The 26,932-nt window shown below is 34.9% G+C and overlaps 2 protein-coding genes and 1 long non-coding RNA gene across 4 annotated transcripts in view; 2 read left to right on the top strand and 1 right to left on the bottom strand.

Moving 5' to 3' along the window:
- The first annotated feature begins 3,115 nt into the window (after positions 1-3,115).
- LOC126611498 (transcription factor VOZ1-like) lies at positions 3,116-6,136 on the top strand. Its single transcript, XM_050279794.1, has 5 exons — positions 3,116-3,263; positions 3,467-3,732; positions 3,844-4,023; positions 4,612-5,125; positions 5,238-6,136. The coding sequence occupies exons 2-5, from the start codon at positions 3,508-3,510 to the stop codon at positions 5,711-5,713; spliced, it is 1,395 nt and encodes a 464-aa protein (XP_050135751.1). The 5' UTR covers positions 3,116-3,263; positions 3,467-3,507; the 3' UTR covers positions 5,714-6,136.
- A 3,720-nt stretch (positions 6,137-9,856) lies between these two features.
- The window catches only part of LOC126610361 (transcription factor VOZ1-like), a 46,007-nt gene continuing 28,931 nt past the window's right edge, over positions 9,857-26,932 (top strand). Inside the window, exon 1 of the mRNA XM_050278417.1 lies at positions 9,857-9,912. The gene's annotated coding sequence lies outside the window, so the exon portion shown is untranslated. The remainder of the gene's footprint in view (positions 9,913-26,932) is intronic.
- LOC126610363 (uncharacterized) lies at positions 18,403-19,089 on the bottom strand. 2 transcript variants are annotated; one of them, XR_007618498.1, is made up of 3 exons: positions 19,015-19,089; positions 18,719-18,889; positions 18,403-18,645 (listed from the first exon to the last, which is right to left on the bottom strand). It is a non-coding gene; the product is annotated as an uncharacterized LOC126610363 (long non-coding RNA). The 2 variants fall into 2 exon arrangements; XR_007618499.1 differs by having other exon boundaries at positions 18,403-18,617.

Below are 26,932 nucleotides of genomic sequence, written 5' to 3'. Positions count from 1 at the left end.
TTTTGCTAAGAATCCTATTTTTCATGCCCGAACCAAGCATGTGGAAATAGACTATCATTACATTCGTGAGAAAGTCTTAGCTCGTAAGATTTCTGTGCATTTTGTTTGTACCCAAGATCAAGTTGCTGATATTTGCACAAAGTCTCTGTCAAAATCCAGATTTCATTTTCTTCGTGGAAATAGACTATCATTACTAGATTTCATTTTCTTCGTGAAAATCCAGATTTCATTTTTTCGGGTTCCCCGGTTTTGTTTGAGGGGGGATATAAAGGGTAATATTGTAACTACACTATCTAGGGATATTACTTAGTGATTAAGTATCTGTTAGTTAGTTATGTTTACTTACCTTAGTGGTTACAATATACTTGTATATATATACTCAAAGTGTAACTTTATTCAGTTGGATAAATGAAATCATTTTATCAAATATAGAGATCTTGCCCCGTGATTAGATTAATCAGTAGCATTGGCCAAACGTTCCATCTTATAATTAGCTTTTAAGGCATATCTAACACTATCCGACTTGCGATAATGTCAATTATTTACTAATCATTTTGATGTCAACGGTAAGCACTAAACTAGTAGGCATATTGCGTTATGTGTAGAAGTTTTCCTATGATTTTATTACTCAAAATGTTTCCAAATCATGTACTGATGTCTCACTGCTTTGTTTGAATCTGTAAGACTATGACGAGAACTTGATTCTAGGGCTTGAGCTATTGATCTTTTACGTTGCAGTATGGTTATACTAATGACCTTATGGTTTGAGACCACTAATTCGTTCAAAGCGAACCCTTTTAATCCAATACATTTCAAAGTTACCACTTAAGCAGTAATGCCTACATGTATATTTGTTATATGCATATACTGATATTCTCTTATAGATCATTGTAGTATTATATGTTGGAGAATCAAGTCACACAATCAGTATGTAACAAAATAGTATACATCTGATAAGTGGGGGATTCAAAGAGGCATTTTGTGATAAAACATCACACCCAGCAATACGTGATTAAGTTGGGAACAATATCAATGATGTTGGTGGTCTACCTTTGTTAGGTTGATATTATATGCAAATTTCATACCTCTTGTACCTATTATTTATTCATGATTTTGTATTAAATCGTTGGGTTGAATGTCTTTTACACGAGTTTTATTATTATTATTATTATTATTATTATCAAAGTACGAGTTTTGTTGAAAACATGATTTGAGAACAAAACATGGATTTCATGGTTAAAATACAAAAAGACCGGTAGATTTTTTAAGTGGGCCGGTGAGTTGTATGGGCTGGTGCTAGATTTAGAAGATTTGAATTTGGGCTAAAAGTTGGCCCGGAATAACTGGAAAGAAGCGGTGGAGCTCACTTGGGCCTAGGAGCGCACAAATATACAGACCCTAAGAGCGCGCACATATATTCAGAACGAGACCAACCGAGACAGAGGAAAAAAACGTCTGATGGGCTCAACTATAACTGAATTTTGCTAAGTGACATTACTATTTACTTAAAATTTGTCACATGGTAAGCTGGGGTATAACCTTTTACTACGTATTTATCATTAAAATCATCATAATTTTTTCTCTAAAAATGGGACAACTGGTGGCAAACCACTGTTATTCACTTCTTCCAGAGGCCGAAAAGACTTACAAAAGCATTTCAGCCTCCCCTGACCACAAGTTTGGCTTCCACACAATTAGATGTATCAAATGACCCATATATTTTCCCATTTCTTCCCATTCTTTTTTGCTTCTTAGACTTTCCCTTCACATGTAGTAGTCGTTATTCCCCAACTAGGTTTCTTGTTCCCAAAAACTTTGTCGAAACATATTAAAAAAGAAAAGCCATCAATACAGATTCGACCCAATAAAAATAATCGTTCCGACCTTTCCAACAAGTGGAGGTCGTAACAAGGCACCAAATTTTCTCCGCCACCTAACTCATAATTTGTTCATGGGTGTTTCAAGTTTGGTGATAAGTAATAATTAGTTCCATATGTACAGAGATGTGAATATATTGGTCAATCTCTAAAAATGAGTCATTAGAAATTTTGAGAGGGAAATGTAATTTGATGAAACAACGGATTGGAATTGTCATGGATGTTAGTCTTCTTTTGAATCAAATAATGGACTGGAATTACAATGAAGTATGTGGCTTGGAATCCACCTACTGTAGGGAAGGTGAAGCTTAATGTGGACGGTTCTCAAATCAATTCTATTGGAAATATAGGTGTAGGAGGAGTTCTTAGAGATAACATTGGTGATTGGCTTGGCATGTTCTCTGTCAACTTGGGCAAAGGGTAGGTGCTTGATGCTAAAATTGGGGGCTATATTTTGGATTGAAACTTGTAGTTAACAAGTGTATTGCACGATTATTGTGGAGATAGATTCGGCTCTAGTGGTTAACTTAATTAATATAATGACTGATATCGACTTTCATCCTCTTGCCAATATCATTGATCAGTGCAAACAACTTATGACACATAAAGTGAATGCTAGTTAATGCATGTCTATTGGGTGAAAAAATATGGTGGTAGATGGTATTGTCAATTGAAGCCATAACATAGATCTTAGGTACTATTATTTTGAAAATCCTCATGATTGGATTTGAACTCTTTAAGCTAGTTTTTAGGGTGATAAACCAACAAATGAGAATAACTCTTGGATTCCAACCTCATGTTATTAGAAAAAAAAACCATTAGATAATCTCATGGTGTATATTAGTTAGTAGGAAAAATAATTATGAGTAATTTAACTATTAAAAAAATATAAAAGATTATATTAAAACTTACAACATGATAAATTTTGAGTGGTTTTAATAGTGTCATGCAGCAAGTCAAATATCAACCTGAGCCCCCACCCAGTTTTTCTCTTGAGTAATACTACTTTTATTACATATTTGTACTATAATTTGTACCATATTTCTAATAAAAGTAGAGCTTACCAACACATATGAGTTGTATATCTACTAAATAAATAATAAAAATAGAGTAATACTAGAGAGATCAGATGTTTAAAACAAATAAGCACGTTAATCAACTTAATTAATAATATAATGATCTACAATCACATTGTTAGGTTTGTAAATACTCAAGTACTAGTACAAATAGAGACGTCACCCCAGTACAAAAGGATAGGAAAAAAAATCGAGAACAAAGAGGGACGGACCGGCTGAGTGAATGAACAAATCGCGGAAGGAGACGGAAGAGCAGCCAAAATCTCGGAACCTAAAAATCTGCTCAAACGTTTAATTCGGTTGATTTGAAGTATATACTATCTCTCTTTCTATGCTTTTCGTTTTTCCATTTCATTCAACATTCATCTTTCTCTGGATTTTTATAATTAGGGTTTGTATTATCCCCAATATGATTTCAATTATGTTTTTTGTTCGTTTAATTCTCTAATTAGATTGTTTATTAACTTAACATACAAGAAAGATTCTTGAATTTTTAAAAATTTTTTTTTTTAGGGATTTTATTAGAAGCGGAAGGGAGAGAGCAGAGGGCAGCAATGCTGAAGGATTCCAAGGGCAAGTGTGAGGCTGCTTCTCACAAGCTACTGAAGGAAAAAGCAAAGACTCGAGTCCAAGAGCTTCAAGGGATGGTCACCAATATTCAAATTGCCAGGAATGAGGGTCGGACTGCCGACATTGCCATCTGGGAGGACCAAATGCATCAGATGCTTGGCGGGTGGGGTGCCGAGCTCAATGACCCGTCCCCTGCATCTTCCTTGCATGTGGGTTTTTTCTCATTTGCTGGTTTTTTATTTATGTTTTCGGATTTTGTGTTTTTGTATCGAGTAATGTTTGGTAAGTGTATAAAATCCGATTACATTCGAAATCTGTAGGGTGGTAGCCATGGAAGCCTTGGATCATTTTCTGAGGAGTTAGCCCGGCTCTTGAAACAACATTGTGATGAGAAAGATGATGCAGAAAGTCCATTGAAGGAATTGCCACAACCTAAGCTTGAAGGCCCAGAACCTAATCTTCAAAACCCTCACTCGATTAATTTCACGGAATTTACAGAGGTAAATACTTTTTTCTTTTTTATGGTGGAAGATTTCAACGGTTGTTTATGATTCGTCTGCATTATTTTAACTTTTCTTCATCATTCAGTCTGATCGTATATTAGCTAAATTTTCATATGAATTTTCTTGATGTTTTCGCATTTAGTACAACATGGTTTTCCTTTCCTGTTGTGGAATTCCGTAAACGAGCAAGATTTTGAGATATGTTTGACATTGTTTGGTGTTTATCTTCCTTTACATAACTATCTGGAGTCCTGGACAACCAAGAGGTTTATTGAGCAACATATTTGTTTGATTTAGGGATGTTTTGTGTAAGTTTTCAATAGTTTTAGAGTCCAATTCAATGTTTTCTTCCCATATTGGTTGCTTTCTGGTGACTAATGTAAATCTTGCCAATTGACCCAAACGTGGAATGGAAGATAGAAACCATGAATTGGGAAATTAAGCATAGGATTTGCTTTGTATGATTTATTGTATTCTTGACAGTACTCATTGTTCTTCTATGCTGTGGTTTCGGAATTTTTAAGGATATGTCTACTTGAGTTGTGATTGATTACTGATGAGCTCTATGCTTAACCAATTTTTCAGGACTTTTTCGTTTCTTCTAAGGAACCTCAAGAAGATATTTTTCAAGGATTGGACCTTGACCAATGCCACACTACGTTCAATTTCCCGAATACAATGGTTGATATCCCAGATTTGACTACTCAAATGAACAATAATCACTTTGAATTTCCTGATTACTTAAATGAAGGGCCTTTCATCACTCACAGTGACATTAAACAGTCTGAAGAGGATGTTGTGCCAAATGTTATGCCGGATATATGTCCTCCAGTTTCTGCTTTCTTGGGGCCAAAATGTGCACTTTGGGATTGTTCCAGGCCTGCCCAAGTTTTGTGTCAGGACTATTGCAGTAGTGGCCATGCCCTTTTAGCAAGAAATGAAGGTCTTCCTGGGAACACTCCGGTTCTGCGACCTGGGGGCATTGCTTTGAAGGATGGTTCACTTTTTTCCGCGCTTAATGATAAGACACAGGGGAAGGATGTGGGAATCCCCAATTGTGATGGGGCTGCTACTCTAAGATCTCCATGGAATGATTCGGGTATCTGCCGTTTGTTATGTTTTTCCTATTAGCTAGTCATTTATCAGTTCAGAGTGAAGTGAATTATTACTTTATTTATCACTGACTGGCTACCAATAATTCAATATTGCAGAGCTATTTGATCTTTCTTTGCTCGAGGGTGAAACGCTTAGGGAGTGGCTCTTTTTTGGTAGGCCTAGAAGAGCCTTTGAGAGTGGAAATAGGAAGCAGAGGTCACTGCCAGACTACAGCGGGCGTGGATGGCATGAATCAAGAAAGCAGGTAATGAAGGAATATGGGGGGCAGAAAAGGTCCTATTATATGGATCCACAGCCTTCAAGCGATCACGAGTGGCATTTGTTTGAGTATGAGGTCAACAACTCAGACGCCTGTGCACTATATAGGTTGGAGCTGAAGTTTGGCACGGCAAAGAAAAGTTCCAAAGGAAAACAATCAAATGATCCGCTGGCTGACCTGCAGAAGAAGATGGGAAGGCTCACTGCTGAGGCTTCAACAGAAGTAGGAAACAATAGCAAGGGAAAAGCTAGCAAAAAGGCTGATGCGGGAAATATTTTTGGCTCGGATAATCAGACAACTTCAACTACCTAAACCCCGAGATCGGTTGGAAGTGGTAGGTTAGCTTTGCTCTATAAGTAGACGACGGCAGCATTCACCAAAACCTTTAGTTTCGTGATCACTTAATCATATCGCCTCTAATGACTGACGATTATGGCTCTTGGTTGTGAATACTTGCTTACATGTAAAGCGAATCTAACAGTGGTCAATTTGCTGGAGTTTAGTGACGTTTTGTTTGGGTTACTCGCCGATGATGGCGTTTTTCTACCTAAACACTATTTTTCGGTCATGAGGGGACCGATATGTTTTAGTTCCTTTCCCTTTTCCCTAGAGTGTTTTGATGCTGGCAGGTTTCCTAAATTCTGGAAGATGTCAAGTACAGGGATAAGTTTGACTCCAATATCTGGAATCTCAGCTCAAGTTTCTCGATTCGGAATCGATGAATGCTCGATGAAATTGTTGTGTCTAACAAGACAATGAACGTCTGCTCTACTCTCCAATCTCAACAAAATCGTGTGACCTTGTCGATTGTGTGTGAAGCTTGAAAGTTTTTCAACAACTTGATTCATTTAGGACCATTCATTTCAGAGATTCAAATCTAGCCATTCTGAAAGTAATTGTGCTGCTACAATCATATATTTTTGTGTAGCACACAAACTTTCGTTGGTCTTGATGCACTTTCTGTCGCTTCACAGTTTAACGTCATTGACCATTTTTACCAAATCAAAAAGAACGATGACCGACCCTTAAGCATAGAATATAAAATAGAAAAAATATCTATTATCCACTTTTTCTTATTAAATACATGTTCAGTGTAGTATTGACACCAACAAGAAAAGAAATTTCAGAATTTTGTCTTCAGTTTGGTTACAGAAGTAGCAAATATATTATGAACTTGGTTGGCTGTCTTAGTTACCACAAAATATCCAACATCTAAGAGCATGAAATATATCAGGCCCGCCTTGTCAATGAGTCTTTCACAGTTTGGTTGTTCCCGGATATACTGAGTTGTGAAAATACTATTGTGTGTGTGGCATGCTAAACATCAACAAGAAAAGTAACATCAGTGTACAGACAGCACTGATTGAGGAGCCTTATTGGGAATTTGGGCAAGATATATAAAAAAACACAACCTTACATTATCTTTTCAAAAAAAAAAAAAAAAAAAAAAAACAGAAAAAGATGATCCTAACAGTAAATATGAAATACTTCTGAGCCGATTCGCAAGGAGTATTAATAACAACCCTTGATTGCATACTTCTCAGTGTCATTCAGCCACTTGTGATGATGGCGCTTTGTGCCGAAAAACTGAATGGCACCGCCCCTCGAAATCAATTAACTCCTTCCTTAACATTCCACAATTGAAATTTTGAAATAACAAACCAGGAAATGAGAATAACTCTTGGATTCCAACCCCATGTTATTAAAAATAAAATAAAAAAAATAAAAAAAACCATTAGATAATCTCATGGTGCATATTAGTCACTTGGATTGTCTGCCCTCCCCCATCCATCCCCTTCTCATGCCCTCTTACTTTTCTAGCCATTGATTTAATGTTTTATTATTTTAATGCTCCAGATTTTGCCACCTCACCAACAACTCCAAAGCATCTTTAAAGTCTAATTTTGCATACTTTTCTGCTGCCTTTCCCGCGCCCTTCTATCCATTTCCTGACTTTGTTTTGCTGCCTTTCATGCCTCTAAAGTCCCTTTTCTCCCGCCTTTTCCACTTTTCCCACCTCCCGCTGATTCGACACCGCTGCATCTTCATTGGGTCTTCCCAGGTCTGTTTATGTAATTTTCTTTGCTTGTTTTTGCTCCTTTTTGCTATTGGATTTGTATTTTCTTGTTGATAACATGTTGGGGGTCCTCTTTTGCCGACTTAATCCCGTTATTTGTTCCTCTAGAGTAATTGAGAACAATTTTGAAGTATACTAGTTGATTAAAGCCCACAACCTCCATATCGAAACAAACTTTGAAATGTTTATTTTTTTTTCTCTACCATACCTTTTTCTATACTGCAGATCCAATTGAAAATGATTGATTCTGAAGAAGCAAATAATATCAACAATGATGACTCGATCGAATTCGATTGTACAACGAGGTGTGGTGTGGAGTTTGATTCGCAAGAAGCAGCCTATAATTTATACAATGCCTGCAGACGAAAAGTGGGATTTAGTATTAGAAAAGATCGTCACTATAAGAATAAGAAAACTAATGAAGTCACTTCAAGAATTTATGCTTGTAGTAAGGAGGGTTTTTGGCTCCAAGATAAGCGGGATTACAAGACAAGGAAGCCATACAAATCCAATAGCAAAAAGGACCAAAAACAAGCAAAGAAAATTACATAAACAGACCTGGGAAGACCCAATGAAGATGCAGCGGTGTCTAATCGGCAGGAGGTGGGAAAAGTGGAAGAGGCGGGAGAAAAAGGACTTTAGATGGGGAAAGGGCAGCAAACAAAGTCAGGAAATGGATAGAAGGGCGGGAAAGACAGCAGAAAAGTATGCAAAATTGGGCTTTAAAGATGCTTTGGAGTTGTTGGTGAAGTGACAAAATCTGGAGCATTAAAATAACTAAATATTAAGTCAATGGCTAGAAAAGTAAGAGGGCATGAGAAGGGAATGGATGGGGAGGGCAGACAATCCAGGTCTGTATATTAGTTAGTAGGAAAAATAATTATGAGTAATTTAACTATAAAAAAACATAAAAGATTATATTAAAACTTACAACATGATAGATTTTGAGTGGTTTTAGTAGTGTCACGCAGCAAGTCGATTATCAACCTGAGCCCCATTCAGTTTTTCTCTCGAGTAATATTACTTTTATCTCATATTTGTACTATCATTTGTACCATATTTTTAAGGGAGACTTGGATACGGTCCTTAGCTATGAATATTCTTTGATTGAAATTTTGTTGGTTTTTAATTTTTTATCGAGGTCCTTGAAATTAATGTGATAATTTATTTCTATGTACGTTACTATATTTTTTAAATTAAAAATTAGAAATTTTAGTTGTTTATATAAATGAGATTTTAAATAAAAACCATAATTTGTGGGATTCAAAATATTAAAATATAAATATACTATTGTGTGTGTGTGTGTGTGTGTGTGTGTGTATAAACATGGGTACATTCTTCAAAATTAACCAAAAAAAAAATTATTGTATCAAAACTTGGGTACATTCTTCAAAATCACCAAAAAAAAAAAAAGATATTAAGCTTAACAACATTAGTAAATTTCTTGGATTAAACTTGACATGGATACATTTTAAAATCAAAGAAAAAAGAATATACCCTAAATGGATTAGAAAAAAATTGAATAGATTTTATATAAAAAAAAAAAGGATACATTTTACATATAACAAATTGGTATATTTAAGAATGAGTACATATAATTAGCATGGGTACATTTAGAAAAATAAAAAGTAATATATATATATATATATATCTATATATATATCTATATATATGGGTACAAATAGAAATAAACTTTAAAAAATATGGGCATAAAAATAAATTAATATATGGGTACAAATTGAAATTGAAAAGAAAATTAGTACAAATTAAAAAAAAAATTACAAATTAAAAATGGGTACAAACTAAAACTAAAAATATAAGATAAAAAATTTAGTCATAAATATAAATATACTAATTGTAACATTTTTAACATTAAATGAATATATTTAGAAATAAAAAAATATGTTATTATTAAAATAAATAATGATATTATTAATACCCAAGGATCTTGATAAAAATTTGAAAAGGAATATAATTTTAATCAATGGAGTAGCAAAATGAAAGATGAAAACCTAATTTCTCCTATTTTTAATAAAAGTAGGGCTTACCAACACATATGAGTTGTATCTCTTCTCTACTAAATAAATAATACAAATACGATAATGCTAGAAAAACTAAATTTTTAAACCAAATGATGTGTTATTAATAAAAATAAACACATTAATCGATATTTAATTAATAATCTAATTATTTACAACCATATCGTTAATTTTGTATATTTAATTTAAAATTTTTGATACTTGTACAAATATGTAGTAAGGCTATAATTTTTGTTTTCTCTCGACTGAGACATCAGCCCAGTACAAAGTAAAAAGTACGGAGGTCCCGCCGTTGTACCCCGTAAAAAAGGGATAGGAAAAATATCGAGAAGGAAGAGCAGCCAAAATCTCGGAATCCAAAAATCTGCAGAAACGTTTGATTCGGTTAATTTGAAGTATATACACACTCTCTCTCTCTATGCTTTTCGTTTTTCCATTTCATTCAACATTCATCTTTCTCTTGTTTTTTATAATTAGGGTTTGTATTATCCCCAATATGATTTCAATTATGTTTTTTGTTCGTTTTTTGTTCCCTAATCTTCAAAATCCTCACTCGAGTAATTTCACGGAATTTACAGAGGTAAATGCTTTTTTCTTTTTTATGGTGGAAGATTTCCAACGTTTGTTGAACAACATATTTGTTTGATTTAGGGATGTTTTGTGCAAGTTTTCAATAGTTTTAGAGTCCAATTCAATGTTTTCTTCCCATATTGGTTGCTTTCTGGTGACTAATGTAACTCTTGTCAATTGACCCAAACGTGGAATGGAAGATAGAAACCATGAATTGGGAAATTAAGCATAGGATTTGCTTTGTGTGATTTATTGTATTCTTGACAGTACTCAATACTCAATTGTTCTTCTATGATGTGGTTTCGGAATTTTTAAGGATCTGTCTACTTGAGTTGTGATTGATTACTGATGAGCTCCATGTAAACTTTATGTGGTTATATAATTAAAACACAAACGGAGGAATTTTAGCTGACCTGATCATGAAGCGATAGCCATTGGAGATCAAACGAAGAAGATGAAGGATGCGGCAACACCAAAGTCTTCTACAAAGCACCTAGCCGGATACAACTACTTTATGGGAAGTGTTTGTTGTGTCTCTAGGGTTTGCAGGGACCTTAGTATTTATACTGGCTAAGGCATTAAGGTTCCATCCATAAAGGAATCCCAAATCCCACTTTTTAGCCTATCAGTTAGGTATCATAATCACATAAAATCAAGGACTCCATCAATCTTACTTGTATTACAAGACATCTAATATAAGATTGATATCTTTAGGAAATAAATCACAATATCTACATTAATCTCCAATATTACATTCCTATTATATGTTGTAGACCATTTAAGTTTGATTTACATCGGAATAAATCCAACATTCTCCCACTGGTCTACACATATAGTATTTATGTTTATACTTGAAATTGGAGATTAATGTCACTTTAATGGCCATGTAGTTGTGATAACATCCTATCCTTGATACAAGTTTCTGTCAAATAAGTCTTTCAACATGGAACTAACAAGGTTGTAAGGTTGACACAACCAAAAACCTTCATAATCACACATGCTAAAATCCTCATCCACATGAAACACCGTCAAATTATGATTGCAAAGATGAACTTTAATTACCTGAATGTGTCTCAACTTTTATCATCTCAGGTCCTCTTTAATGCAAACTTCTACTGCAGTTGCAAACAAAACTTCATAAAACACAATTAATTCAACACCTACGAGCAAGATGAATTAACATGTTTTTGACACTAGTTCATATACCATATTAGTTACTTTCGTGAGAAAAAATTTTCAACACTTATGAGCAAGATGAAAAAACCCTCACAACTAATACAACATATAAATCATGTCATGCCATTTTAAGTCGAACCAAAAGAATTAATCCACACCTACGAGCAAGAAGATTAACCATTCCTTTATGACTTAAAATGCAATTTGCTTAACTGGATATCAGATATATCATCATCTGATAATTGACTAACACATAAACATGTGACTTCATGAATCCAACCGGAGATTAAACTGAATGAATGGATTCAATCAACCATACATACCTTATAGGTCATCTGCAAATGTAAGGCATCAATTACATGAAACTCAAGCTCCCACTGATTTGCAACATCGTCACTTAATTTGCAAATCACTACTTAAATCATACTTTTGAAATATGCTTGTGGGAACACCCTTACTTAGTCAATGAATGCATATCACTACAAAATTGTCTTTCTTTAACCTTTCCTTAACACCTTAAATAGCATAATCTCAATGAAAGGTAAAACTAAGACATTCACCGCTGTTTATACAAAACCATGCATTTCACAACCATCTATTTGCATTAATAATTCCATATTTGTGCTAAGTCCCCATGAGCCTCAAAATTCTTCTAAAGATTAACAAATAATCAATCAAGGCATCCAAATGATTGCAAGTAAAAATATACACATACACCAAGTACTCATTCTGCAACTTAAACATATTATTGTCATTCGAGTCATGGCATAATTCTAATTTCATCAACCAAAACACATATTCATGGAAGATAGAATAACACTTTATGCAAGTCCACTTAATGCTCAAAACTTTAGAACAACTCCCACTAAACTTTTAGAGTTTATACACTTATTGCAAATAAGTTAATGAGTGTGAAGCCCAATTTTCTTTCACTAATTCTCCCACTTGGGCAAACACTCATTCATATATTCTTTCAAGGATTTACCTAAACAAATTTGCTTCATATTTTAGACATAATTAAATAGACATCACAACCAACATAAAGTTATCAAACAGAATTTCAGCAATGAGTTACACTTACTTTAGAATTTATCATAATTAATTTACAAGCTTAATTGCTACCAAAATTTTACAGATCAAAATAGACATACTATCATAAAATAAAAATATAGGGCCGTTTTAGGTCAAACTAATTGTCTAAAGTGACGTCTCAAAAGACAAAAACAATCTGCCAGCAAAACTGTCTGTACGAGCATGGGTTACTAGTAAATTCACCATAATTACACTACACGGCAAAACTTTACGAAAATTTGCAGACACATAGTAGACATATACATGTTGAACATATCAAAAATTCAGGTCGTTTGCTGATCATTAGACGTATCATTCACTCAATTTAAATCAAGACATGCAATCTGCCAGAAACAATCATGTGCATCTATCATGAATTTATACATCCATAACAATTCAATTTCTTATCATTTCAATTTTGATGTCCAAGGGAAACTCTAGTAGTCAAATTTCATCATCTAAAACGACATCATACTTCAAATTGAAAAGATTTACAAGCATAAGACTTAAATAATGTGTACCTTAGCAATCCTTGATTAACCTTCATGGGTCCAATACTTTGCATCAACAAGTCTCATGAATAGACACAAAATATGTTATGATGCAACCGATTTCCATGCCTTAAAACCACAACCTATTATGGGGCTCATAGTGGGATTTTGTAACTGATGGCATGGAACTTTATCCCCAATAAACTTCATGAAACTAGATTAATTTACACCTACGGGCAAGAAAATTAATTAGTTTCTAGTACTGAATTATATGTCACAAGAGTTACCTTCATAAAAAACTTCAACACCTACGGGCAAGATGAAGTTTTCACAAACTCCTGTGAAATAAAACTCATACTATGCCATCTTAATTAAAACAAAGGAAACGATCCACACCTACGGGCAAGAAGATTATCCCTTTTATTCTAATTAAGATGCAACGTTGATCAAAGTAACTTAAAACCATAGTCCCAGCATCAACTAAGCCGCTACGGCTTGCTTAGTTGACAAGACATTAATCATCTCCAGCCTTCATGACTCCTTTCGATATCCAATTAATCTAAAAAAACCTGACAACATACTTGAAAGGAGATTAATCACATATAGATCAAGTTGTATAAGAGCTATAATATCAATCTTCCACCACAAGGATATCAACACGTATGAGAAAACATGATGGAGCTAATAGATTCAAAATGGAAACACTTTAAACAATATAGTCGCTTTTAATTCAAAAGCCAAATTGTGATATCACTTAAATTCTCTCTTAAGTCAAACGAGTTCCTTTCCTTTTGTACCTTTATTTCTGTAGTACAAGACTCCTAAAACATTAGCATCAAAATCGTGCATTAGCCTTGTAAATACCAAATTAAGTAAAGGAACAACCAAAAATTCTTTTCTTCCAAAAGAAAAAACTCCAATACATGCCATACATTAGCCTTGAATAATTTCTTTTCTTCTCCCCTTATGGCACATAAAATTGACTCATCAAAACGTTGTTTAAATTCTTTAGACATTGGAAAAACTGACAAACTATATACAAGTTTGAAAACTTATGCTTATCAATTTTAGTCATATGCTTTGAATGAAATACATACCGCATGCCTTCATATGTTCACCACTTCTTTATAAACATATATATAATCACATGGCCAACCATAATTCTCATATAAATAGATAAAATACAAATGAGAATTGTCACATAATTACTGCATATCTCATTCATTTGTATAATGTTCTTGTTCTTGTTCTTGCCACTGGATGCTTTATGTCATTCTTAGTCAATCCACAAATTATACATCAAATTTTCATAATTAACTAGTTATGTATAATTTATACGACTATTGAGATAGGAAAGCAAATTATAGATAAACCTGATTGATTAGTCACGCATATTGCTTGTGCTATTAATGGCATAAAAGTTCATTCACATATTGTGAAAATTAGTGGAAACAAAACCACAATTCACTATAGTTCAAAACCCACGGCAATATTAAAAATATGTTATCTCATGCTTGAACCAAATTAGCCATACAAGCAACATTATACACGTCATTTGCTTAACAAATGTTGCCAAAATTTGTATGACTTACTTTCATGTATGGGAATTTTATCTAATTCATTAACATACATGTATATAGTTGACATGTATAAAACTTAGCGTATGCTTCCCTGCAACACTATTGTAATATATGTTATTACAATCATAGGCATAACATATCCCAATAGTATTGATAAATTATAGGATATGACTAATTATGTCTCCTACAACAAAAAAAAAAACGTCACGAGATGGTTGGATTTTGCAAGAACAATATAACACTTCATGAATCCAACATAACCATTCCTTATATAATTTATCATGAAGACCAAAAGGCAACATCATACCAGAATTTCATATACCGATGTAATACGAACCTCTTCATTGGGCTTGTTCCACTGAGGAATCTTAAGAAATTCTCCAATGCAAGGTTAGAACAAATGTAAATACATATACATGCTATGCGAACTGTAGATACATAATTGGCTTTAGAAAATTATATATACTTGCTTGATCCAACAATTGCTGGCACTTATGCAATTGTTTCTTGTCACATTAACGTATCACTCGTAGCAATTCATATAGAATGCAATTCATGGAAAATAATATTAGTTCTTATTCAATAAGCATATGCCCATTTAGATACGTATTGCCAAAATATATAATATTTGGATCCATATTCATGACATACTTAACCGATACATGGTAATCAATGTATGTACATACTCTACAATAATTAGTACATCACTCATGCAATTATATCTTATCTTATTACCAATTTAAGCTTTCAGGGATCAACCCAAATATATATCAACCAAAATACCATAAACCATTATGGAAATCAAAGTCAATGAAACAAACCATTTTGCTTTGGTAGATGACTTCGTTCTGCTTGCTAATCGGAGGGACCTCTTCAGTAAGGTCAGAACAAATATAGCATGCTTACAAAAATTGAGATCATCAGTGGCACATGGTAAATCAATTCAACCAAAACACTAGCATGAAGATTGAAATAGAACAAAACTGTTATTCTTCTTAGTGCCATGGTTTCCACTGTAAAATACATAATATAATACCACGCCTTACATATATGCTTCTTTACGTTCCTATTTGATTATAGGATTCCAATTCCTATATGGTTTTTAAATTTCATGCTTCAATACCATAAGAATATTATATAAATTCTATGCTTCAATTCCATAATTTAATTCATGCTTGATCAAAAGCACCTCTAAGCGTAGTTCAATTTCCAATTGGCAAGCAAAGCTATGTGGTTATATATAATACACCGCATACAATATTATGGATTCGTGCTATAATCAGGCAACTTGTCTTGCTGATAATAATCAAGGTATCAATTAGCATAGTTCTTAATAAATTTCCCTTGACTGCAACCATAATATTAGTGAAAAATATTCTTGATTAAAACTGAATAATTATGCAACCTGATCATAATTAACAATTGAACTTATTCAAATCGCATGGTGATGTTGCCGAGTATATGCAATGAGAATTTGGATTAAACACGCAGTTCAAGAGAATATTATATAACATTAAACCTAATAGGTTTTAATTATATAACCAGTGGCTCTGATACCACATGTAAACTTTATGTGGTTATATAATTAAAACACAAACGGAGGAATTTTAGCTGACCTGATCATGAAGCGATAGCCATTGGAGATCAAACGAAGAAGATGAAGGATGCGGCAACACCAAAGTCTTCTACAAAGCACCTAGCCGGATACAACTACTTTATGGGAAGTGTTTGTTGTGTCTCTAGGGTTTGCAGGGACCTTAGTATTTATACTGGCTAAGGCATTAAGGTTCCATCCATAAAGGAATCCCAAATCCCACTTTTTAGCCTATCAGTTAGGTATCATAATCACATAAAATCAAGGACTCCATCAATCTTACTTGTATTACAAGACATCTAATATAAGATTGATATCTTTAGGAAATAAATCACAATATCTACATTAATCTCTAATATTACATTCCTATTATATGTTGTAGACCATTTAAGTTTGATTTACATCGGAATAAATCCAACACTCCATGCTTAACCAATTTTTCAGGACATTTTCGTTTCTTCCAAGGAACCTCAAGAATATATTTTTCAAGGATTGGACCTTGACCAATGCCACACTGCGTCCAATCCCCCGAATACAGTGGTCGATATCCCAGATTTGACTACTCAAATGAATGATAATCACTTTGAATTTCCTGATTACTTAAATGAAGGGTCTTTCATCGGTCACAACTACTTTTGAGAATCTTCTTAACGTTGGTCCATTCTACTTGTTATAGAAGCTAACCTACTAAAAGTCCTTGGTATCCGTTTTGAATCCAATTTTTGTTTTCAAAAATGGTAACTGTAGCTAAATTACTGAGAACTCGTTAGTTTCAAAAACTGAAAATCGAATTCAAAGAACAATACCTAACACCGACTCTGATTTTGGTATAAAAAAAATGAGCACAAGAGCAGGATTCATTGCGTTATGTGTAGAAGCTTTCCTATGATGTTATTACTCAAAATGTTTCCAAATCATGTAGTGATGTCTCACTGCTTTGTTTGAACCTGTAAGACTGACGAGAGAACTTGATTCTAGGGCTTGAGCTATTTATCTTTTACAATGCAGTATAGTTATACTAACGACCTTATGGTTTGTGACACACCCGACCGAGATCAAGGCATGTTGGCCGTCACGTGAGGGTGACGTAGCCAAGTGCACAGTGCGGAAGCAATAAAGATAAGAAATATACGAATATTTAAAACCGAATTTACTAGAGTGCACTACTAAACAAGAAGTGGTAGGAGCAAAACACAAAAGACACAAAAGTAAATACTCCTAATCAGAGCATAAAAAGTCTAGGTGCAATCCAGTAGGACAAATACTAATTATACAATACCATAAGATGTCCTACAATTATTTTGATAAGTCAGAACCGCCGAAATCCTCAAGGTCACCGACAACAAGCTTACCTAAAACCTGGAGGGGCGCAAAACAGAAAACGTGAGTGGCCAAAAATTAATGTTTTAAAAAAACCATTTCATTTATCAACATTTCTAACCCCTCGCTGTAAAACATGTATAATTTTTCCCAGAATCAGAAGATAAGCATATACATAAATATATATGTAAATATATTAATTCAAATGCTTCACAATATCATATTCATATGTATGCCATGCCAAGATATAACAAAGTAAGCAATTCAAGTGAGAATAATTTCATATAAATATAACATGTTAGCCGGAACCCTTGTGGTAATCTGTACGGCTGAATTTATAGCTCAAAAGTCAATCTAGCCGAAGTCACTACAATGACCTATACGGCAATATACTGCACAAGAGTCGGAACTAAATGAAAAGGTAAGTACGACAATACTGGATGTAATATAATCATGCTCAATACTACTCACACATAATAGTTGGGCGATAAATCGCTAGTCACCTATGAGTCGGAACCACCTAAGATGGTCTGTACGACATGACTGTGCACCTAAATTGGATCCAATATGAGCATATGGTGCGGGAGGTGACATAATAAACAGGCATGTGCCATCTCTAGCTAAATTACAATCACCTTAGGTGCAGTTCTCTGAGTCTAACATTATTCAATCACGCATCACACCATTGATAATTCACATAACCAAACATAACTCACTTGAGCTTACCTGAGCATCCACAGCACCACAATTATATATATAATGCGTCATATATCAATTCATATACGAATTATAAATTTATATGCATGGCATTCAAGACATACTCTCATTTAAACATATTTTCTGGGAAAATATCAAGTATATTAATATATACTAAAAACCAAAAGCCCACTCACTGGTATGTCGAAGGGTTGTAGCCCCAGAGTCGCCCTTGAACTTGCTCGTCCTCGGGATAAGTCTCACCTATATGCGAATTAACTATAAAAACGTTATTTAAAGCACATAGAAAAAAATAGCTAATAACTTCTCATACAATACTCAAATGGGGTGTTTGAATATACAAATGTGATCTATACAACTCCATGAACATCCCCATATTTTTAGAATAATTTTTTGACCACCCACGCCCCGGCCAAGGCACGGCAATACGCACCCCCACGCGCGGCCACGTGACAGGCATATTGACGGCATCAGTCAACGCCATCAGGAATATTCCGTTAAATAGTAACAGAATCTATTAAAATAAACTGACGCCTTGGAATATTCCGTCATCTCTAACCTTGGACCTCTAACGCCGGAAGCTGGGGAATTTTTCTAAACCTTATATCTCTGTCAATTTTCATCCAAATTACATGAAATTTAAACCATTTTGAAGATCTTATCAATACGAACAAAACCATACCAGTTTTAGAACCTAAATCTTACGAGATTCGTCTGAAATCTCATCGATAATCCGGCCAAAACCTGCAACCCATCGTTCTCGTTATTCCAACGTCCAAATTCTTCCAACGAACCACTCCTAGCCTCGTGGGAACCTCCTTAAGCTATCTATAAGCTCCAAATTCCTTAAAACCTTCAAATTACATGTGCATGAATAGTGCACAAAGTCGAGGTTAGGGTTTCTCGGGTTTTCGAAGCTTTCCATTCTCAAAAATGGTACCAATGAACTCAGAAGCTTACAAGGAACAAGAATCTTACCTCTTAGATGTCGATCTGTGAAGTTTGAAAGGGTTTTGGGTGACGTCCGTACGTGAGGGAAGAAGAGAGAGTGAGTCCGAGGGTGAGAGAGTACGGGAGAGAAGAGAGAGAGAGATATAGTGTGTGTGTGTCCCACGTGGTCACCCACAAAACCAACAACCAAGTCCTCTTTAGTTCCAAATAATAAGGACTTAAAGAATTAGTCCACTCCCAAACTTAAATCACATAATCACACAACACGCCCCGAGGGCAAAATAGTCATTTCACATTGTCAAAATTAAATATTTGGGACGGGCTGTGACAGTTTGAGACCACTAATTTGTTCAAAGCGAACCCTTTAATCCAATACACTTCAAAGTTACCACTTAAGCAGTAATGCGTACATGTACATTTGTTATATGCATACTGATATTATCTTATAGATCATTGTAGTATTATACGTTGGAGAATAAAGTCACACAATCAGTATGTAACAAAATAGTATACAGCTGATATGTGGGGAATTCAACGAGGTATTTTGTGAGAAAACATCACACCCAGCATTACATGATTAAGTTGGGGACAATATTGATGATGTTCGTGGTGAACCTTTGTGAGGTTGATATTATATGCAAATTTTGTACCTCTTTTACCTATTATTTATTCATAATTTTGTATTCAATCGTTGGGTTAAATGTCTTTTATACGAGTTATTTTATTTTATTTTTTTAATTATTATCAAGGTACGAGTTTTGTTGAAAACATGATTTGAGAACAAAACATGGATTTCATGGTTAAAATACAAAAAGACCGGTAGAATTTTTAAGGGGGCCGAGTCAGCTGTGTGGGCTGGTGCTAGATTTAGAAGATTTGAATTTGGGCTGTGCAATTTGGCCCGGTATATTTGGAAATTGGCGGTGGAGTTTACTTGGGCCTAGGAGCGCACAAATATATAGACCCTAGGAGCGCGCACACATATTCAAAACGAGACTAACGGAGGAGGAGGAAAAAAACGTCTAATGGGCTCAACTATATCTAAATTTTGCTAAGTGACATTACTATTTACTTAAAATTTGTCACATGGTAAGCTGGAGTATAACCTTTTACTACGTATTTATCATTAAAATCATCATAATTTTTTTTTCTCTAAAAAAGAACAATTGGTGGGAAGCCATAGTTATCCACCAATTTTAGAGGCTGGAAAAACTCACAGAGGCATTTCAGCCTCCCATGACCACAAGTTTGACTTCCACACGATTAGATGTATCAAATGACCCATATGTTTTCCCATTATCTTCCCATTCTTTTTTTCTTCTTAGACTTTCCCTTCACCATGTAGTAGTCGTTGTTCCCCAACTAGGTTTCTTGTTCCAAAAAACTTTGTAGAAACCTATTAAAAAGGAAAAGCCATCAATACAGATTTGACCCAATAAAAATAATAGAAAACTTCATTTAATCATTGGCACTTTTAGATTAAAACCATGAGTAAGATCAAAATATAATTTTAGTCCCTTGATACATTAATAAACTCATTTATTAATTATATTTTTATTTTTTTAAATATTTCTCTTTTTCTTCCTAATTTTTAATGTATTATTTTTATTTCATTATAATTATAATTTTCATTTCATTTATCGTAATATATTTCGTTGGAAATTTAAGAGAAACTAATTTTTGTTATACAATATATTTCGATGTACTTTGTTTTCTTTATTTAGGTACATTAAATTCATTATAATACATTTCGGTGCATAAATTTAGGTACACACATTTCGGTACATACATTTCAATACAAATATTTAGGTACATTAATTCAGTATAATACATTTCGGTACACACATTTAGGTACATTAATTTAATATAATACATTTCGGTACTAACATTTAAATACATTAGTTTAATATAATATATTTCGGTACACACATTTCGGTACTAACATTTAAGTACATTGATTGAGTTTTTCAAGTTTGAACAATGTTAAATAAAAAACTCTTTTTTGGTCAAAAATAAATTAAAATTTATATAATAATAAATTTAAATGTTTAATGGGAGACATTAAATAAAATTGATCAAGACAGTGTGAAACAAAACCAGATAAAGCTTGAAAAACTAAAATTAAAATTTATATCTTAACAACTTTCCTTGGATAAAGCTTATCCGCAATCTTCACACGCAACATCAGCTTTCCAGATACCACATACCACTTTTTCAAAGTGCTCTAACAAAGTTAAAACACGTGAATTTTGCAGCTCTCACTGCATTGCTATGACCAAGAAGGGTAAAGGAACAACGTTATTACTCGTTGTTGGGATAATTCCTATATATGTCGACCTTCATCCTCCACAGTTAGGCAAACCTACAAATAAAAAAAATGCTCAACTTTTCTTCACATCCGAGAGGGAACTCTCAGCAGAGTCTCTCAAAATACTCAGCTTATTTTTCCCATGATAATACCTCTGCAAACAAGCCACACCAGAGTAAGAGTATCTCATATCATCAGGGTTAAAAGCAAGAGTATCCCATATCATGCTTTTTCCCTGTCTTTTCCTTTGGCCTTGTTCTTACCTGCAATACAACGAGAAAGAGAGCAATCAGTCAGCACTTGGAATCAAGCTTCCAGTCAGGAACTGACTACCTGGAACTCCTTGCCTAATTACTTACCTAGCATTGCTATCGAGTACTCATCTTCAACATCTTATGCTTCCAGAAAAGATACCACATCTGCCTGAGGAACAAATAGGGCAAGTGAGAAGGATACAAGGAAGCATGTGGAGACAAGCGCAACAGAACACGTGCCGATTCATCTTTTACTTTGTCAATAGCAAAAGCATCTTATATCATCAAGGTCGAACGCACTCTTGATTTGATGGACTCGTTTTGACCTTCAAATTCTTGAGTCGGCCTTATACTCTGGAGGAAACTAGAAAACCCTTCAGCCTAGTTCAAGAATGAGCCTGTGGAAAGTTACTTCTTCAAATGCAAAAGTATCTCATATCATCTCTTCTCCTTTTTCTTCTCTTGATCCTTCACGCTGCCTGCAAGATAGGGAGAATGAGAAAAATCAACCGGAACTCAAAATCAAACTTCTGATCTGGGACTGATTGCTTGGAGCTCTGAGTGCTTACCTTGTCTGTCAATTTTTTCGGCAGATCTCCTAGCTCGGCGACTTGGGGGACTACTGTTGGTACCATATTATATTGGGCCTCGTTACTTGGGCTTCCAGACATTGAGCCCATGATTTATGTAAAAGGGGGGGAGCCCTTAGTCTATAAAAATGTCTCCTCACTCTCACAATCCTGAGGTCTCATCCTTACATACAGAAGCCACAAGGCTCACAAACAGAGAAACTCTCTCAAACTCTCTTTTTTTTTGGGGGGACTCCCCCTCACACTTGTAATCCATACATCCATACAGAGAAATACAAAATGCACATTAATTATTTTGAATTAAGGACACTTTAAGGGATTATAATCAATATGTGATCTAATACCAGGTTTATTTTAAATTTCAATATTCTTGAAGGATTAAAGTTAAAAAAACCCTAAAAATAATCGTTCCAACCTTTCCAACAAGTCTCAGTCGTATCAAGACACCAAATTTTCTCCGCCACCTAACTCATCATTTGTTCATGGGTGTTTCAAGCTTGGTGATAAGTAATAAAGAGTTCCATATGTACAGGGATGTGAATATATTGGTCACTCTCTAAAAATGAGTCATTAGAAATTTTGAGAGGGAAATGTAATTTGATGAAACAACGGATTGGAATTGTCATGGATGTTAGTTTTCTTTTGAATCAAAGAATGGACTGGAATTGCAATGAAGTATGTGGCTTGGAATCCACCTACTATAGGGAAGGTGAAGCTTAATGTGGATGGTTCTTGAATCAATTCTATTGGAAATATAGGTGCAGGAGGAATTCTTAGAGATAACTTTGGTGATTGGCTTGGCAGGTTCTCTGTCAACTTGGGCAAAGGGCATGTGCTTGATGCTAAAATTAGGGACTATATTTTGGACTGAAACTTGTAGTTGACAAGTGTATTGCACAATTATTGTGGAGATAGATTCGGCTCTAGTGATTAACTTAATTAATAAAATGACTGATATCGACTTTAATCCTCTTGCCAATAAATATCATTGATCAGTGCAGACAACTTATGACACGCAAATTGAATGCTAATTAATGCAAGTCTACGGGGTGAAAAAAATATGGTGGCATATGGTATTGTCAATTGAAGCCATAATATAGATCTTAGGTACTATTATATTGAAAATCCTCATGATTGGATTTGAAGTCTTTAAGCTAGTTTTTAGGGTGATAAACCATCAAATGAGAATAACTCTTGGATCCCAACCCCATGTTATTCACAAAAAAAAAAAAAAAACGATTAGATAATCTCATGGTGTATATTAGTTAGTAGTGTCACGCAGCAAGTCGAATATCAACCTGAGCCCCACTGTCACACCCCGATCCCAAGATACGCCCAAAATCGACGCGCGACAGAAGGATTGTAGCGGTACAATATAAAGTACATAGAGTCACTAAGACTCATACATATAATATACATCATAGCTTAATGGAAATAACTTATAACAAAGGGTGGCAATACCTACTCTCAAGTGCATTGCCCTCACAGCTACACCACCTGAAATCTTGTCCTCTAACTACTACCAGTTACTTTGCAAAATAACCCTACGCCGTGGGAATGGCGCACCGGGCAAAGCAAAACCCGGATAAGCTACGAAGCTCGCGTGAGTGACAATAATACAACATATGTGAAAACAAATAGCATCAAATGATTAAATGTCAAAGTAGCTACGTCCACACATGACACTTCTTCTGTATACCGTATCCACTTTCAATGTGATCACCATCAATATAATTTTGTCATTCTCTTCGGATTGTGACTCACCACTCGCCTTTCTCACTTTCCGAATAATCACAAGGGTCAAATTGCCACATATTTTATCATTTAACCATCATACGCCTCATTATTACATATAGGAATGGGTATTCAATTCTGAATCTCACCACATGTCTATCGAGATAACATTTAGTCATCACACAACCCGAAGTTGTGTAAGAATGACACACCATCATAAATACAATCACGTGTAGGAATATGATCGGTATCTTTTTCATGATTGCAATTCTTCATTACGAGTAGGAATGAGTCATATTCGAAATCATTCTCTTTTAGGCAACATCATCATGTAAACTGTTTGATTCAATCATCACCTTTTAGTTTAAGCCACACAGGCTTTCAATCTCATCTTTCATATATGCAATGGGTACTAGTCTAGGGCTATAGAAAGACACAGTTCGGCCGAAGCCTACAATAGGCAACCGATCAGGATGTGGTCCCTCATTGTGGATTAACCAAACATAATCACTCATGAGAACATCATGTAGGTAGTGACCCCCCTTAGCGGATTAACCAAGTAGAGTCACTCCTACAAATACTATAGGTAGTGATCAACCATCACGGATTAACCAAGCATGATCACCCCTAAATATGTATGTATGGCCATACCAAGTAATAAGGATCACCCATCATGGATTAACCAAGCACGATCCCAAAGTATGGTCCCCCATTGCGGATTAACCAAGCAAGACCATCCATGTACCACTGCTACATGGTGCAAATTCTGATTTTATCCCACATTACCCCTATGTACTGAGTTAGCGGTCATTTACTAGAATTTGATGGGTAACAACCATATCACATAATATTAATGTCACTCACCTGGATTATTTGCACTTCTAGATTCACCAACTCTGCCTCCAGGAACCTAATACAACACACAAAACCTCACTTACGAAACTTAATAAGACTAACACACAAACCGAGGCCAAGTGTCACTTGCATGTAAATCGAGACGCACGTCAACCGAGAATGACATGTCATTGTGATGAGCCAACTAAACTCCATCAAGCCTTAACAACATTCTAAAAATAAACGACACTCAAGAATAAGGTACATTGACTAAAAAACTAAACGTCAATCAAAGGTCTTCTAAGGTCAACAAACCTAGGTTATTCAATCCGGAAGATCCACTCATCGGATTCTCGATCTGTAAGTTCTCAAAGGTCCAACAACTAATAAATAAGGTGCTCACAAAATTTCATGACGATCCAATAGTCAGATTGTCGTGAATTACAAAAAATCGTGCGACGATACAATTATCCGAAGAATTGAATAATCAAACCATCATATCGAATTTCGATGAACGGAGTTTGGATATGGGCTCAGGACATCGAGAACATATTTCTATCCAAAATCCATAAAGACTTTTCCCCACACGTCGCGAGTGGTGGTTTTCAGCAATCGAAAACCCACTTTTTTCGGCTAACTCCAAATTCCTCCAAAATTTACAGGAAGATAGAGCTCAACAAGAGGAACAATTTTTATACCTACCACGAAGTCCAAAAGTGGACGGAAGATGGTCAATTTTGCCGATAAAGCAGGCCACTACCTAAAGCTTCCTGACGTCGATTCGTCGCCTACGATGTTCCAACGGGGTCAAGTCTGGTCAGGATTTACTCCTGGGATGATGGGATACAAGTTCCAAGTGGTGGAATCGGCCATCGCTTTGCCGATTCACCGAAAACATGAGAAGGGTGGTCGGAGCACCCTTGGTTTCATCAGGTTTTATGGCCTCGCACCGCCACGTACGGTGGTTAATCAAGGTGGTTCTTGGGTGGGTTTTGTAGAGGGCAGTGAGAGCTTTAATTGGGTGGTGTTGGTGTTGAAAAATTCCACCGGAGTTGGCCGAAATCGGTGTTGAAAAATGGGAGGTTGCAGGGGTAAATTGGGTGGGTTTTCGGGCTTTTGGGTCAGGTTTCCCGAAATGGAAACTTTACCCATTTCTGGGTTTCCACAAATACTCCTTGCTAAATATAGTATGTCCACATGTTTAAAAGGTCTCACTACTTCCGAGGCTCGTAACTTTTCTGTTCTAACTTGGAATTGAGATCTGTTTGCGCCTACGCGCTCGTGGAATCGAATTCTATCTAAACAACTCAAGAGTTGACCGAAAAGGTCGAGATTTAAATTGACAAAAATAACCTTCAGTTCACTTTCTCGAAATCGAAGAATTAACGAACTAATTTCAATTAAATCTCCGAAGTACATTTAAAATAAAATAAAAATACTAATTTTGGGGACGGGATATCACACCCACTTAATTTTTCTCTCGAGTAATGCTACTTTTATCATATATTTGTATTATCATTTGTACTATATTTCTAATAAAAGTAGGGATTGCCAACACATATGAGTTGTATTTCTAAATAAATAATGCAAATAGAATAATGCTAAGGAGACCAAAATTTTAAATCAAATGATGTGTCACTAATAAAAAATATGCACGTTAATCATCACTTAATTAATAATTCAATCATCTTATTATACAAATAATAGTACAGAAAATTAGGATTTTTGTTTTCTCTCGACAATGACATCACCCCCAATACAAAGTAAAATTAGTATCTCAGCCACTGAAGCGAACCGGTGCTTTGGTTTTGGTGCTTCATTGATTTCTTGCCGACGGAGTCCATGAATGATTGGACAATCCTGTCGAGTTTGTTGTAATAAAACTGCTATTGTTTCGCCTCAGCTTTTCTAATGGCGTGTTTACTAATCCGTAATCAAATTGAGAGGAATTGAATTGAGGAGGAATTGGATTAAGAGGAATTGAAATGAGGTGGAATCAGAATCAGATTCCTGTTAAAATTGTTTACTAAAACTGTCTGGAATCGGAGTAGGAATGATGTTGAATCCATATAAGTTGTTTACTAATTCACTTCAATCGGAATGAAAACTAGGTTGATTACTAAATTGCCCTTACATAAATAAATTATTTTCATACTAATTAATTAAATTAAATTCTTAATTAAATTTATATAATAAAATTCATCTATATAAAAATATATAAATAG

This window comes from Malus sylvestris, chromosome 17 (genome assembly GCF_916048215.2).
Source record: "Malus sylvestris chromosome 17, drMalSylv7.2, whole genome shotgun sequence".
In the NCBI taxonomy this organism is placed as follows: domain Eukaryota; kingdom Viridiplantae; phylum Streptophyta; class Magnoliopsida; order Rosales; family Rosaceae; genus Malus; species Malus sylvestris.
This window is presented reverse-complemented; position numbering and strand designations above follow the sequence as displayed.

Coding starts and splice junctions, on each gene's coding strand:
- LOC126611498 (XM_050279794.1), top strand. CDS start 3,508: ATGCTGAAGGATTCCAAGGGCAAGTGTGAGGCTGCTTCTCACAAGCTA. Junction 3,733..3,843: donor CCCCTGCATCTTCCTTGCAT/GTGGGTTTTTTC, acceptor CGAAATCTGTAG/GGTGGTAGCCATGGAAGCCT. Junction 4,024..4,611: donor ATTTCACGGAATTTACAGAG/GTAAATACTTTT, acceptor CCAATTTTTCAG/GACTTTTTCGTTTCTTCTAA.